Source organism: Procambarus clarkii, chromosome 66, assembly GCF_040958095.1.
Source record: "Procambarus clarkii isolate CNS0578487 chromosome 66, FALCON_Pclarkii_2.0, whole genome shotgun sequence".
Classification (NCBI taxonomy): Eukaryota; Metazoa; Arthropoda; class Malacostraca; order Decapoda; family Cambaridae; genus Procambarus; species Procambarus clarkii.
This window is the reverse complement of record NC_091215.1, coordinates 16888988-16902297: the sequence shown is the minus strand read 5'-3', so window position 1 is coordinate 16902297 and position 13310 is coordinate 16888988. Positions and strand designations below refer to the sequence as shown.

The 13310-nt window shown below is 40.5% G+C and overlaps 1 protein-coding gene across 4 annotated transcripts in view; it reads left to right on the top strand.

Annotated features, from left to right (window-relative positions):
• LOC138355119 (uncharacterized) overlaps window positions 1-13310 on the top strand; it is a 154086-nt gene that overhangs the window by 122384 nt on the left and 18392 nt on the right. For 3 of the 4 annotated variants that reach the window (XM_069309819.1, XM_069309820.1, XM_069309822.1), the window contains exon 6: window positions 12071-12115. The exons of the other annotated variant lie outside the window; for it this stretch is intronic. In XM_069309819.1, the coding sequence (XP_069165920.1) occupies window positions 12071-12115 (45 nt within the window). The remainder of the gene's footprint in view (window positions 1-12070; window positions 12116-13310) is intronic. 4 annotated transcript variants of the gene reach the window in all.

Here is a 13310-nt window from a genome sequence, read left to right as displayed (position 1 = left end):
CAATGTGGTTTCCCTCTGGTCTTTTGTCGGCCTCGTTGGTTACCTTCCATCCTGTCTTTCGCTTCGGTTTCGCCTTGTTTTGTTTTCAAGTCGTCTCTATTTCAAGTTTCGGCATTCCTCGTCTTCGTTACGTATGCCTTCCTGGTGTTTGTACGATGTGTGTATACGATGTGTGTGTATGTTATGTGTATGTACGATATGTGTCCACCTGGTGTACGAGCCATGCCACCCAGTGGACGGGTGGTGCGTTTCATATCTCGCACTCTGGGGCCAGGGTGTGCGTTTTGTTTATGGGCGGTATGCTCGTGTGTTCGCGTTGTTTCTCGCGGTTTTCTACGGCTTCTTGCTCATTTTCTCCCTCCAGTTGTAGCGCTCTGAATGCTGGAGGTGTTCTGGATTTTATATATGGGGGCATCACTTCGTTCTTCCTCTGCTTCCTGGTGTGGGATGGCTCGGTGTGGTGCCTCCTCCTCCCCCTCTGTACTGCTCCTCGTCTTTCGCGGGGCGCACGCCTCTGGATGTATTTCTCCTTAGACTTCCGACTTTTATTCAGGTAACGGTACATACAATGCCTACTGCCTCTAGTATGCATGGCGTTCGAGCGCACCACTGGTGATGCTCCTGGTATGTTACTTGGCTCGCCTGTGTTGTGGCACAGTCTGCTCTGCAGGTGTGATTGTCATGTCTGGCGCCTCTGTCGGACAGGTGCTGGTTCTTGACTTTTGGTGGGGTGCTTGCCTAGTTGTTCTTGTGGGGGTTGAGTTCTGGCTCTTTGGCCCCGCCTCACTCCTGTCGGACGACGGTTGTGCAGTTTCCTGGGCCTCCTGGGCTCTGTCTTATCTACATTTGTTCCTGTGGGTGGAGTCTGCCTCCACCCACGTAGTTTCCTAGTGCTTTCCATTTCCTATCTCCTCTGACATTGATCGTGTTTTTTTTTTCATGTCTGTGGCTCCTTTGGGTACTCAGCTTCCTCCTGTGTCCCCTTGTGCACACGAACATAAGGACATATGAACAGAGGAACTGCAGAGGGCCTCTTGGCCCATACGAGGCAGCTCTATTTATTCCCACCCAATCCTACTCGTATACATGTCTAACCCACGCTTGACACAATCGTGGGACCCCCACCTCCATCACGTTACGCGGTAATTTTTCCACAAATCAACGAACTGGTTACCGTACCAGTATTTCCTCAAGTCTTTCCTAAATCTACACTTCTTCAATTTATACCCCTTGTTTCGTGTATGAATTGTGCCACAAGGGTGACATGTGCCACCCTTGGTCACTGCTCCTTGTTTACTCTCTTCCCCGCTTGGTGGGGTTGCGTTGATGGCTCCTAACAGGGGTGTTTGGTGTGGTGTTGTTTGGTCACCTTGTGTGTGACTTCAGTGACTTTCCTTTGTCCATGTACCTTGTTCTTTGTTGTCCTGTGGGGCTCTGCCCCGCATTTCGGTGCTTTTGGTTTCGTTGTCGGCACCGGGGTATTTTCCCTATCTGAACGCTCATTCCTAGCCTATCTTCGGTGCCTGGCTGCACCCTGCTGTCCATGAGGTCCCTCGGGTATGTACGCCCTCCACTACACATTTTGTGGTTGGTCGTGTGCATTAATTCCCGGCCGCTCCTTGGTCCATATTCAGGGTTTTCTTTGCCTATTTCTGTTTTTCCTCCTCCTATGCTACACTTGTCTGTGCATCTGGGTCGGTGCTTCTTGACTATCCTGATGTTGGGTGCTCGGGTGGGCCTTTGTCCATGTTCAGTTCCCTGAACATGGTGTTCCGTTTTGGTAGTGAGTTCCTACGATTTTTCTTTGTGACTTACTGCAGGGTTCGGTGTTGCACTGTCTGTGGGGGGTTGTTGGCTTTCGGTCCGACGCTCCTGCCTTACTGGTTTCTTTTCTTGGAACCGGTAGCTGGGTTTTGGTCCTGGCTCCGGTTTTTCTTTGTTTCTTTTCTGGAACGGGTGTAATTACCTAAGTGTAATTACCTAAGTGTAGTTACAGGATGAGAGCTACGCTCGTGGTGTCCCGTCTTCCCAGCACTCTTTGTCATATAACGCTTTGAAACTACTGACGGTCTTGGCCTCCACCACCTTCTCACTTAACTTGTTCCAACCGTCTACCACTCTATTTGCGAAGGTGAATTTTCTTATATTTCTTCGGCATCTGTGTTTAGCTAGTTTAAATCTATGGCCTCTTGTTCTTGAAGTTCCAGGTCTCAGGAAGTCTTCCCTGTCGATTTTATCAATTCCTGTTACTATTTTGTACGTAGTGATCATATCACCTCTTTTTCTTCTGTCTTCTAGTTTTGGCATATTTAATGCTTCTAACCTCTCCTCGTCCTTAGTTGTGTGTGTGTTTGTGTGTGTGTGTGTAATTACCTAAGTGTAATTACCTAAGTGTAGTTACAGGATGAGAGCTATGCTCGTGGTGTCCCGTCTTCCCAGCACTCTTTGTCATATAATGCTTTGAAACTACTGACGGTCTTGGCCTCCACCACCTTCTCACTTAACTTGTTCCAACCGTCTACCACTCTATTTGCGAAGGTGAATTTTCTTATATTTCTTCGGCATCTGTGTTTAGCTAGTTTAAATCTATGACCTCTTGTTCTTGAAATTCCAGGTCTCAGGAAGTCTTCCCTGTCGATTTTATCAATTCCTGTAACTATTTTGTATGTAGTGATCATATCACCTCTTTTTCTTCTGTCTTCTAGTTTTGGCATATTTAATGCTTCTAACCTCTCCTCGTAGCTCTTGCCCTTCAGTTCTGGGAGCCACTTAGTAGCATGTCTTTGCACCTTTTCCAGTTTGTTGATGTGCTTCTTAAGATATGGGCACCACACAACAGGTGCATATTCTAGCTTTGGCCTAACAAATGTCATGAACAATTTCTTTAGTATATCGCCATCCATGTATTTAAATGCAATTCTGAAGTTAGAAAGCATAGCATAGGCTCCTTGCACAATATTCTTTATGTGGTCCTCAGGTGATAGTTTTCTATCTAGAACCACTCCTAGATCTCTTTCTTTATCAGAATTCTTTAAAGATTTCTCACATAATATATAGGTTGTGTGGGGTCTATGTTCTCCTATTCCACATTCCATAACATGACATTTATTAACATTAAATTCCATTTGCCAAGTGGTGCTCCATATACTTATTTTGTCCAGGTCATCTTGAAGGGCATGACAGTCATCTAAATTTCTTATCCTTCCTATTATCTTAGCATCATCAGCAAACATGTTCATATAATTCTGTATACCAACTGGTAGATCATTTATGTACACAATAAACATCACTGGTGCAAGAACTGAACCCTGTGGTACTCCACTTGTGACATTTCTCCATTCTGATACATTGCCTCTGATTACTGCCCTCATTTTTCTATCAGTCAGAAAATTTTTCATCCATGATAGAAGCTTACCTGTCACCCCTCCAATATTTTCCAGTTTCCAGAACAACCTCTTATGTGGTGTGTGTGTGTGTGTGTATATATATATATATATATATATATATATATATATATATATATATATATATATATATATATATATATATATATTATTAAATATGACCGAAAAAGTAAGATTAATAATTCTAACACGAATTTTCTCAATCTTTTGTACATTACGCTTCACTGTTGGAGGTAAATCAAAAATCAATTCTCCAAAATTCATTTTTATTTCTAGTCTGACGCGACACGGGCGCGTTTCGTAAAACTTATTACATTTTCAAAGACTTTAGTTCACAAATACACAACTGATTAGAACTTACGTATCTCTGATTTTATATCTACATTTGAGTGAGGTGGGAGGGGTGATGTGGCATTAACACAAGACAGAACAAGAGGGGATATTAATAGGGTATTAAAAGTATCAACACAAGACAGAACACAAACAATGGGTATTGAATAGAAGTGTTTGTAGAAAGCCTATTGGTCCATATTCCTTGATGCTTCTATATTGGAGCGGAGTCTTGAGGTGGGTAGAATATAGTTCTGCAATAATTGGCTGTTGATTGCTGGTGTTGACTTCTTGATGTGTAGTGCCTCGCAAACGTCAAGCCGCCTGCTATCGCTGTATCTATCGATGATTTCTGTGTTGTCTACTAGGATTTCTCTGGCGATGGTTTGGTTGTGGGAAGAGATTATATGTTCCTTAATGGAGCCCTGTTGCTTATGCATCGTTAAACGCCTAGAAAGAGATGTTGTTGTCTTGCCTATATACTGGGTTTTTTGGAGCTTACAGTCCCCAAGTGGGCATTTGAAGGCATAGACGACGTTAGTCTCTTTTAAAGCGTTCTGTTTTGTGTCTGGAGAGTTTCTCATGAGAAGGCTGGCCGTTTTTCTGGTTTTATAGTAAATCGTCAGTTGTATCCTCTGATTTTTGTCTGTAGGGATAACGTTTCTATTAACAATATCTTTCAGGACCCTTTCCTCCGTTTTATGAGCTGTGGAAAAGAAGTTCCTGTAAAATAGTCTAATAGGGGGTATAGGTGTTGTGTTAGTTGTCTCTTCAGAGGTTGCATGGCTTTTCACTTTCCTTCTTATGATGTCTTCGATGAAACCATTGGAGAAGCCGTTATTGACTAGGACCTGCCTTACCCTACAGAGTTCTTCGTCGACTTGCTTCCATTCTGAGCTGTGGCTGAGAGCACGGTCGACATATGCGTTAACAACACTCCTCTTGTACCTGTCAGGGCAGTCGCTGTTGGCATTTAGGCACATTCCTATGTTTGTTTCCTTAGTGTAGACTGCAGTGTGGAAACCTCCGCCCTTTTCCATGACTGTTACATCTAGAAAGGGCAGCTTCCCATCCTTTTCCATCTCGTAAGTGAAACGCAGCACGGAACTCTGCTCAAATGCCTCCTTCAGCTCCTGCAGATGTCTGACATCAGGTACCTGTGTAAAAATGTCGTCAACATACCTGCAGTATATGGCCGGTTTCAAGTTCATGTCGACTAAGACTTTTTTCTCGATGGTACCCATGTAGAAGTTTGCAAACAGGACACCTAGGGGAGAACCCATGGCGACCCCATCTACTTGCTTATACATGTGCCCATCCGGGCTCAAGAAGGGTGCCTCTTTAGTACAAGCTTGGAGTAGTTTCCTCAGAATATTTTCTGGCATGTCAAGAGGAGTACAGGCTGGATCACGATACACTCTGTCGGCTATCATTCCGATTGTCTCGTCCACAGGTACGTTGGTAAACAGCGATTCTACGTCCAACGAGGCTCTTATCCCTGTGGCCCGTGTGCCCCGCAGTAAGTCAACAAATTCCTTTGGAGACTTCAGGCTGAAGGCGCAAGGAACATAAGGAGTCAGCAGGCCGTTGAGTCGCTTCGCCAGTCTGTACGTGGGTGTGGGTATCTGGCTAATGATTGGCCGAAATGGGTTTCCAGGCTTGTGCGTCTTGACATTTCCATACGCATATCCAGGTTTATATTCCCCAATGATCTTTGGCAGGTGGAGTCCGGATTTCTTGGCGTTCACAGTTTCGATCAGTTTGTTGACCTTTGCTTTTAATTCGGCTGTAGTGTCCTTCGTTACCCTTTGGAACTTAGTTTGGTCAGAGAGTATGATGTTCATTTTCGCCAGATATTCGTCTTTTTTAAGAATGACATATATTGGCGACTTGTCACCTCTCCTGACAACTATCTCCTTGTTCTCACGAAGGCTTTTAGCTGCCGCTTTAAGCTCGGGGGACAGTATGGTGCTTCTGTAGTTGCCTCGATTCTTTCCTCCTTCTGCAATAAGTTCTGCTTGTAAGGTATCTTTGGTAGTGACCTTCTTTTGTGTCTCGAGGTCGAATATGTCGTCCAACAGAATTTCCAACTCTACTTTCCAGGCCATCTCACTCGGTCTGGACATAACATGACAGTTTATGCCCAGATTTAGGAGAGTGACTTGGTCCTCAGTGAGGTTAATTCCTGCAAGGTTCAGGAAGCCATCTCTTGGTCATGGAATTGCCATAGGTCCTCCATATAATGTTGTTAGTTTCTTGATAATCCTTGTTTCAGTGCTGAGGTGATGTTGGTCTGTGAGGATGTCGAGGTGTTGTTCAATGCGGGTACGGATACTATGGTCGATGTTGCTATTTCTCCACTCGTTTGTAGCATGAAGTAGTTGCGTTTTGTTGTCTTTGATTTCATTCTCTGCCTTGTATATCTGATCACGAATCAGATCCTGGCGATATTTTATCGTGAAGGCTTGATTCCTTGCTGCTGGGTCGTGCGTTTTAATATTAGTATATTTTGGTAGCAGTCTTTCCTGTAGACATATATTATTAAATATGACCGAAAAAGTAAGATTAATAATTCTAACACGAATTTTCTCAATCTTTCGTACATTACGCTTCACTGTTGGAGGTAAATAAAAAATCAATTCTCCAAAATTCATTTTTATTTCTAGTCTGACGCGACACGGGCGCGTTTCGTAAAACTTATTACATTTTCAAAGACTTTAGTTCACAAATACACAACTGATTAGAACTTACGTATCTCTGATTTTATATCTACATTTGAGTGAGGTGGGAGGGGTGATGTGGCATTAACACAAGACAGAACAAGAGGGGATATTAATAGGGTATTAAAAGTATCAACACAAGACAGAACACAAACAATGGGTATTGAATAGAAGTGTTTGTAGAAAGCCTATTGGTCCATATTTCTTGATGCTTCTATATTGGAGCGGAGTCTTGAGGTGGGTAGAATATAGTTGTGCAATAATTGGCTGTTGATTGCTGGTGTTGACTTCTTGATGTGTAGTGCCTCGCAAACGTCAAGCCGCCTGCTATCGCTGTATCTATCGATGATTTCTGTGTTGTTTACTAGGATTTCTCTGGCGATGGTTTGGTTGTGGGAAGAGATTATATGTTCCTTAATGGAGCCCTGTTGCTTATGCATCGTTAAACGCCTAGAAAGAGATGTTGTTGTCTTGCCTATATACTGGGTTTTTAGGATTATCAAGAAACTAACAACATTATATGGAGGACCTATGGCAATTCCACGACCAAGAGATGGCTTCCTGAACCTTGCAGGAATTAACCTCACTGAGGACCAAGTCACTCTCCTAAATCTGGGCATAAACTGTCATGTTATGTCCAGACCGAGTGAGATGGCCCGGAAAGTAGAGTTGGAAATTCTGTTGGACGACATATTCGACCTCGAGACACAAAAGAAGGTCACTACCAAAGATACCTTACAAGCAGAACTTATTGCAGAAGGAGGAAAGAATCGAGGCAACTACAGAAGAACCATACTGTCCCCCGAGCTTAAAGCGGCAGCTAAAAGCCTTCGTGAGAACAAGGAGATAGTTGTCAGGAGAGGTGACAAGTCGCCAATATATGTCATTCTTAAAAAAGACGAATATCTGGCGAAAATGAACATCATACTCTCTGACCAAACTAAGTTCCAAAGGGTAACGAAGGACACTACAGCCGAATTAAAAGCAAAGGTCAACAAACTGATCGAAACTGTGAACGCCAAGAAATCCGGAATCCACCTGCCAAAGATCATTGGGGAATATAAACCTGGATATGCGTATGGAAATGTCAAGACGCACAAGCCTGGAAACCCACTTCGGCCAATCATTAGCCAGATACCCACACCCACGTACAGACTGGCGAAGCGACTCAACGGCCTGCTGACTCCTTATGTTCCTTGCGCCTTCAGCCTGAAGTCTCCAAAGGAATTTGTTGACTTACTGCGGGGCACACGGGCCACAGGGATAAGAGCCTCGTTGGACGTAGAATCGCTGTTTACCAACGTACCTGTGGACGAGACAATCGGAATGATAGCCGACAGAGTGTATCGTGATCCAGCCTGTACTCCTCTTGACATGCCAGAAAATATTCTGAGGAAACTACTCCAAGCTTGTACTAAAGAGGCACCCTTCTTGAGCCCGGATGGGCACATGTATAAGCAAGTAGATGGGGTCGCCATGGGTTCTCCCCTAGGTGTCCTGTTTGCAAACTTCTACATGGGTACCATCGAGAAAAAGTCTTAGTCGACATGAACTTGAAACCGGCCATATACTGCAGGTATGTTGACGACATTTTTACACAGGTACCTGATGTCAGACATCTGCAGGAGCTGAAGGAGGCATTTGAGCAGAGTTCCGTGCTGCGTTTCACTTACGAGATGGAAAAGGATGGGAAGCTGCCCTTTCTAGATGTAACAGTCATGGAAAAGGGCGGAGGTTTCCACACTGCAGTCTACACTAAGGAAACAAACATAGGAATGTGCCTAAATGCCAACAGCGACTGCCCTGACAGGTTCAAGAGGAGTGTTGTTAACGCATATGTCGACCGTGCTCTCAGCCACAGCTCAGAATGGAAGCAAGTCGACGAAGAACTCTGTAGGGTAAGGCAGGTCCTAGTCAATAACGGCTTCTCCAATGGTTTCATCGAAGACATCATAAGAAGGAAAGTGAAAAGCCATGCAACCTCTGAAGAGACAACTAACACAACACCTATACCCCCTATTAGACTATTTTACAGGAACTTCTTTTCCACAGCTCATAAAACGGAGGAAAGGGTCCTGAAAGATATTGTTAATAGAAACGTTATCCCTACAGACAAAAATCAGAGGATACAACTGACGATTTACTATAAAACCAGAAAAACGGCCAGCCTTCTCATGAGAAACTCTCCAGACACAAAACAGAATGCTTTAAAAGAGACTAACGTCGTCTATGCCTTCAAATGCCCACTTGGGGACTGTAAGCTCCAAAAAACCCAGTATATAGGCAAGACAACAACATCTCTTTCTAGGCGTTTAACGATGCATAAGCAACAGGGCTCCATTAAGGAACATATAATCTCTTCCCACAACCAAACCATCGCCAGAGAAATCCTAGTAAACAACACAGAAATCATCGATAGATACAGCGATAGCAGGCGGCTTGACGTTTGCGAGGCACTACACATCAAGAAGTCAACACCAGCAATCAACAGCCAATTATTGCACAACTATATTCTACCCACCTCAAGACTCCGCTCCAATATAGAAGCATCAAGAAATATGGACCAATAGGCTTTCTACAAACACTTCTATTCAATACCCATTGTTTGTGTTCTGTCTTGTGTTGATACTTTTAATACCCTATTAATATCCCCTCTTGTTCTGTCTTGTGTTAATGCCACATCACCCCTCCCACCTCACTCAAATGTAGATATAAAATCAGAGATACGTAAGTTCTAATCAGTTGTGTATTTGTGAACTAAAGTCTTTGAAAATGTAATAAGTTTTACGAAACGCGCCCGTGTCGCGTCAGACTAGAAATAAAAAGGAATTTTGGAGAATTGATTTTTGATTTACCTCCAACAGTGAAGCGTAATGTACGAAAGATTGAGAAAATTCGTGTTAGAATTATTAATCTTACTTTTTCGGTCATATTTAATAATATATGTCTACAGGAAAGACTGCTACCAAAATATACTAATATATATATATATATATATATATATATATATATATATATATATATATATATATATATATATATATATATATATATATATATATATATATATGTCGTACCTATTAGCCAGAACTCACTTCTCAGCCTACTATGCAAGGCCCGATTTGCCTAATAAGCCAAGTTTTACTGAACTAATATATTTTCTCTAATTTTTTTCTTATGAAATGATAAACCTACCCATTTCATTATGTATGAGGTCAATTTTTTTTTACTGGAGTTAAAATTAACGTAGATATATGACCGAACCTAACCAACCCTACCTAACCTAACCTATCTTTATAGGCTAGGTTAAGTTAGGTAGCCGAAAAAGTTAGGTTAGGTTAGGTTAGGTAGGCTAGGTAGTCGAAAAACAATTAATTCATGAAAACTTGACTTATTAGGCAAATCGGGCCTTGCATAGTAGGCTGAGAAGTGAGTTCTGGCTACTAGGTACGACATATATATATATATATATATATATATATATATATATATATATATATATATATATATATATATATATATATATATATATATATATATATATATATATAATATATTATACATATATATATATACATATATATATATATATATATATATATATATATATATATATATATATATGTATATATATATATATATATATATATATATATATATATATATATATATATATATATATATATATATATATATATATATATATATATTGACAATGTAAACATTAGCAATAAAAATGATGGAAAGTTTCTTGGCATATTCCTAGACAAGAGACTCAACTTCAGTACCCACATACAACACACAACTAAGAAAGTCTCTAAAACAGTTGGTATACTCTCCAAAATCAGATATTATGTTCCTAACTCTGCTCTCATCTCTCTATATTATGCACTAATCTATCCCTATCTCACCTATGGTATCTGTGCATGGGGTTCAACCACTGCAAACCACCTCAAGTCCATCATCACCCAGCAAAAATCTGCTATCAGAATAATATCAAATTCTGCTTTCAGACAACACACAGCCCCCTTGTTTAACTCCCTAAACATGCTAAACATAATCTCTCTCCACAAATTCTCTTGTGTCAACTACATTTACAAAACCCTGTTCTTAAATGCAAATCCTTGTCTGAAACTCTTCCTGGACAGATGTAATAGGACCCATTATCACCACACCAGAAATAAATATCTCTTCGATATCCCCAGAGTTAATCTTAATTTGTGTAAACACTCTATGCAAATAAAGGGACCCAGTTTATGGAACTCACTCCCTACTGAATTGAAAAGCTGTCCAACTTTTACATCATTCAAAATCAATACTAAAAAGTACCTAATTTCATCTTCATAGTTTTTCTCTTTTTGCCTTAAAATTGCACTGTATCTATTGCTACCCAATCTCCCAACCTTTTTGTTCCCATTTGAACATCTTTACCATTGAGATCATTGCTGTTTTCTTATATGTGCTGCCATTCTATTGTATGGTGTTTATAAATCTTGTTTATCTGTATCTTTTGCTACCCAGTCTCCCAATCTTTATGTACCCATTCTGAACATCTTTACCATTGTGATCATTGCTGTCTTATATGTGCTGTCAATCTGCTGTATGGTGTCTATTAATCTTGTTTAAATTACTAATCAAGCTGTCAATGTAATCAATCAGAGCTTAATATAACAATGTGCTTTAATATACTTACTTATCTCTCTCATCTCATTTTTGTCTTGTAATGTATCTTTCATTTATCAATTCTGATTGAAATTACCTACTTAAAATTATCTGCTAGATTAAGGACCTGCCCGAAACGCTGTGCGTACTAGTGGCTTTACAAGAATGTAATTACTGTACTATCCAATGTATTCTCACAAACCCAATGTACCTTCTTGTATATATATAAATAAAATAAAAAAATAAAATATATACTGTCGTACCTAGTAGCCAGAACGCACTTCTCAGCCTACTATGCAAGGCCCGATTTGCCTAATAAGCCAAGTTTTACTGAATTAATATATTTTCTCTAATTTTTTTCTTATGAAATGATAAAGCTACCCATTTCATTATGTAAGAGGTCAATTTTTTGTTATTGGAGTTAAAATTAACGTAGATATATGACCGAACCTAACCAACCCTACCTAACCTAACCTATCTTTATAGGTTAGGTTAGGTTAGGTAGCCGAAAAAGTTAGATTAGGTTAGGTTAGGTAGTTGAAAAAACATTAATTCATGCAAACTTGGCTTATTAGGCAAATTGGGCCTTGCATAATAGGCTGAGAAGTGCGTTCTGGCTACTAGGTACGACATATATATACATACACACATATACACACACGATGTGCACGTTTCAGCGACATTTACCCAAATTGTATATATATGTATAAAGTTTGCGCCCTTTAAGGGTTAATAAATAGAAAATTTTCATTCTCTTGTTGACCAGACCACACAGTAGAAGTTGAAGGGACGACGACGTTTCGGTCCGTCCTGGACCATTCACAATCGACTTGAGAATGGTCCAGGACGGACCGAAACGTCGTCGTCCCTTCAACTTCTAGTGTGTGGTCTGGTCAACATACTTCAGCCACGTTATTGTGACTCATCGCCTGCATTTTCATTCTCTTTTTGCAGTGGAATTCCAACTCTTCGTGATGCTAAGCTTATGGTGGAAGTCTGGTAAGTGCCAAATGCTTTTGTGTGATATGAAATTCTTAGTACATTACTGTATAGTTCAAATTTATCAAGAAAAAGCATGTACAAAATTATATGCATGCATTTTCAAACTTCATATGCTCTCATATAATTATCTGCCTTCTGGCCCATACAGTCATCTTGCTCCCTTATCCTTTCATTTTTTGTAAATGTCTCCGTCTCCGTGGTGTAGTGGTAAGACACTCGCCTGGCGTTCCGCGAGCGCTATGTCATGGGTTCGTATCCTGGCCGGGGAGGATTTACTGGGCGCAATTCCTTAACTGTAGCCTCTGTTTAACGCAACAGTAAAATGTGTACTTGGATGAAAAAACGATTCTTCGCGGCAGGGGATCGTATTCCAGGGACCTGCCCAAAACGCTACGCGTACTAGTGGCTGTACAAGAATGTAACAACTCTTGTATATATCTCAAAAAAAAAAAAAAAAAAAAAATGTCAAGAACACTTCATAGTAAAGTAAAGTAAAGTAAATTTTATTCAGGAAAGTACAGTACATACATAGTTGATTTACAAACATAATGTTGGATTTATAGATAGAGCTAGTAAATACAATACCTAAAGCCACTAGTACGCATAGCGTTTCGGGCAAGGTGAGGTGGGGAAAAAACTCTTAGACTAAAACTTGATAGTAATTGAGCTTAAAGTATAAATTGCGTTGAAAGAAAAAAAAAGATAAAAAAGGGGGGAACATGGTAGAAAATAGCCAATATACAAGTTGGTCAATAAACAGCGTTGTTTAAAAATAGTAAGACATGGGTTGACATTTAGGGGGTAAAGTAGGTTACATGGAGTTAATTAGGTAGTAAACTGGTTGAGAGAGGTACAGCCTTTGACATGATTGGGAAGGTCATTCCAAATTCTGGGTCTCTTGATTTGTAGAGCATTTCTAGTTTGATTAAGTCGTACTCTTGGAATATCAAAAAGGTATTTGTTTCTGGTGTGGTGCCCATGGGTTCTGTTACAACCTTTTAAGAAGCTTTTAAGGTCAGGATTGACATTACAATTCAAAGTTTTAAATATATAGAGTACACATGAGAGGATGTGCAGTGACTTAATATCTAACATATTCAGAGATTTGAGTAAGGGTACCAAGTGCTGTCGGGGGCCAGAGTTAGATGTTGTTCTAATGCAGTACAACCTCGATTCAATGTACTATATGGGA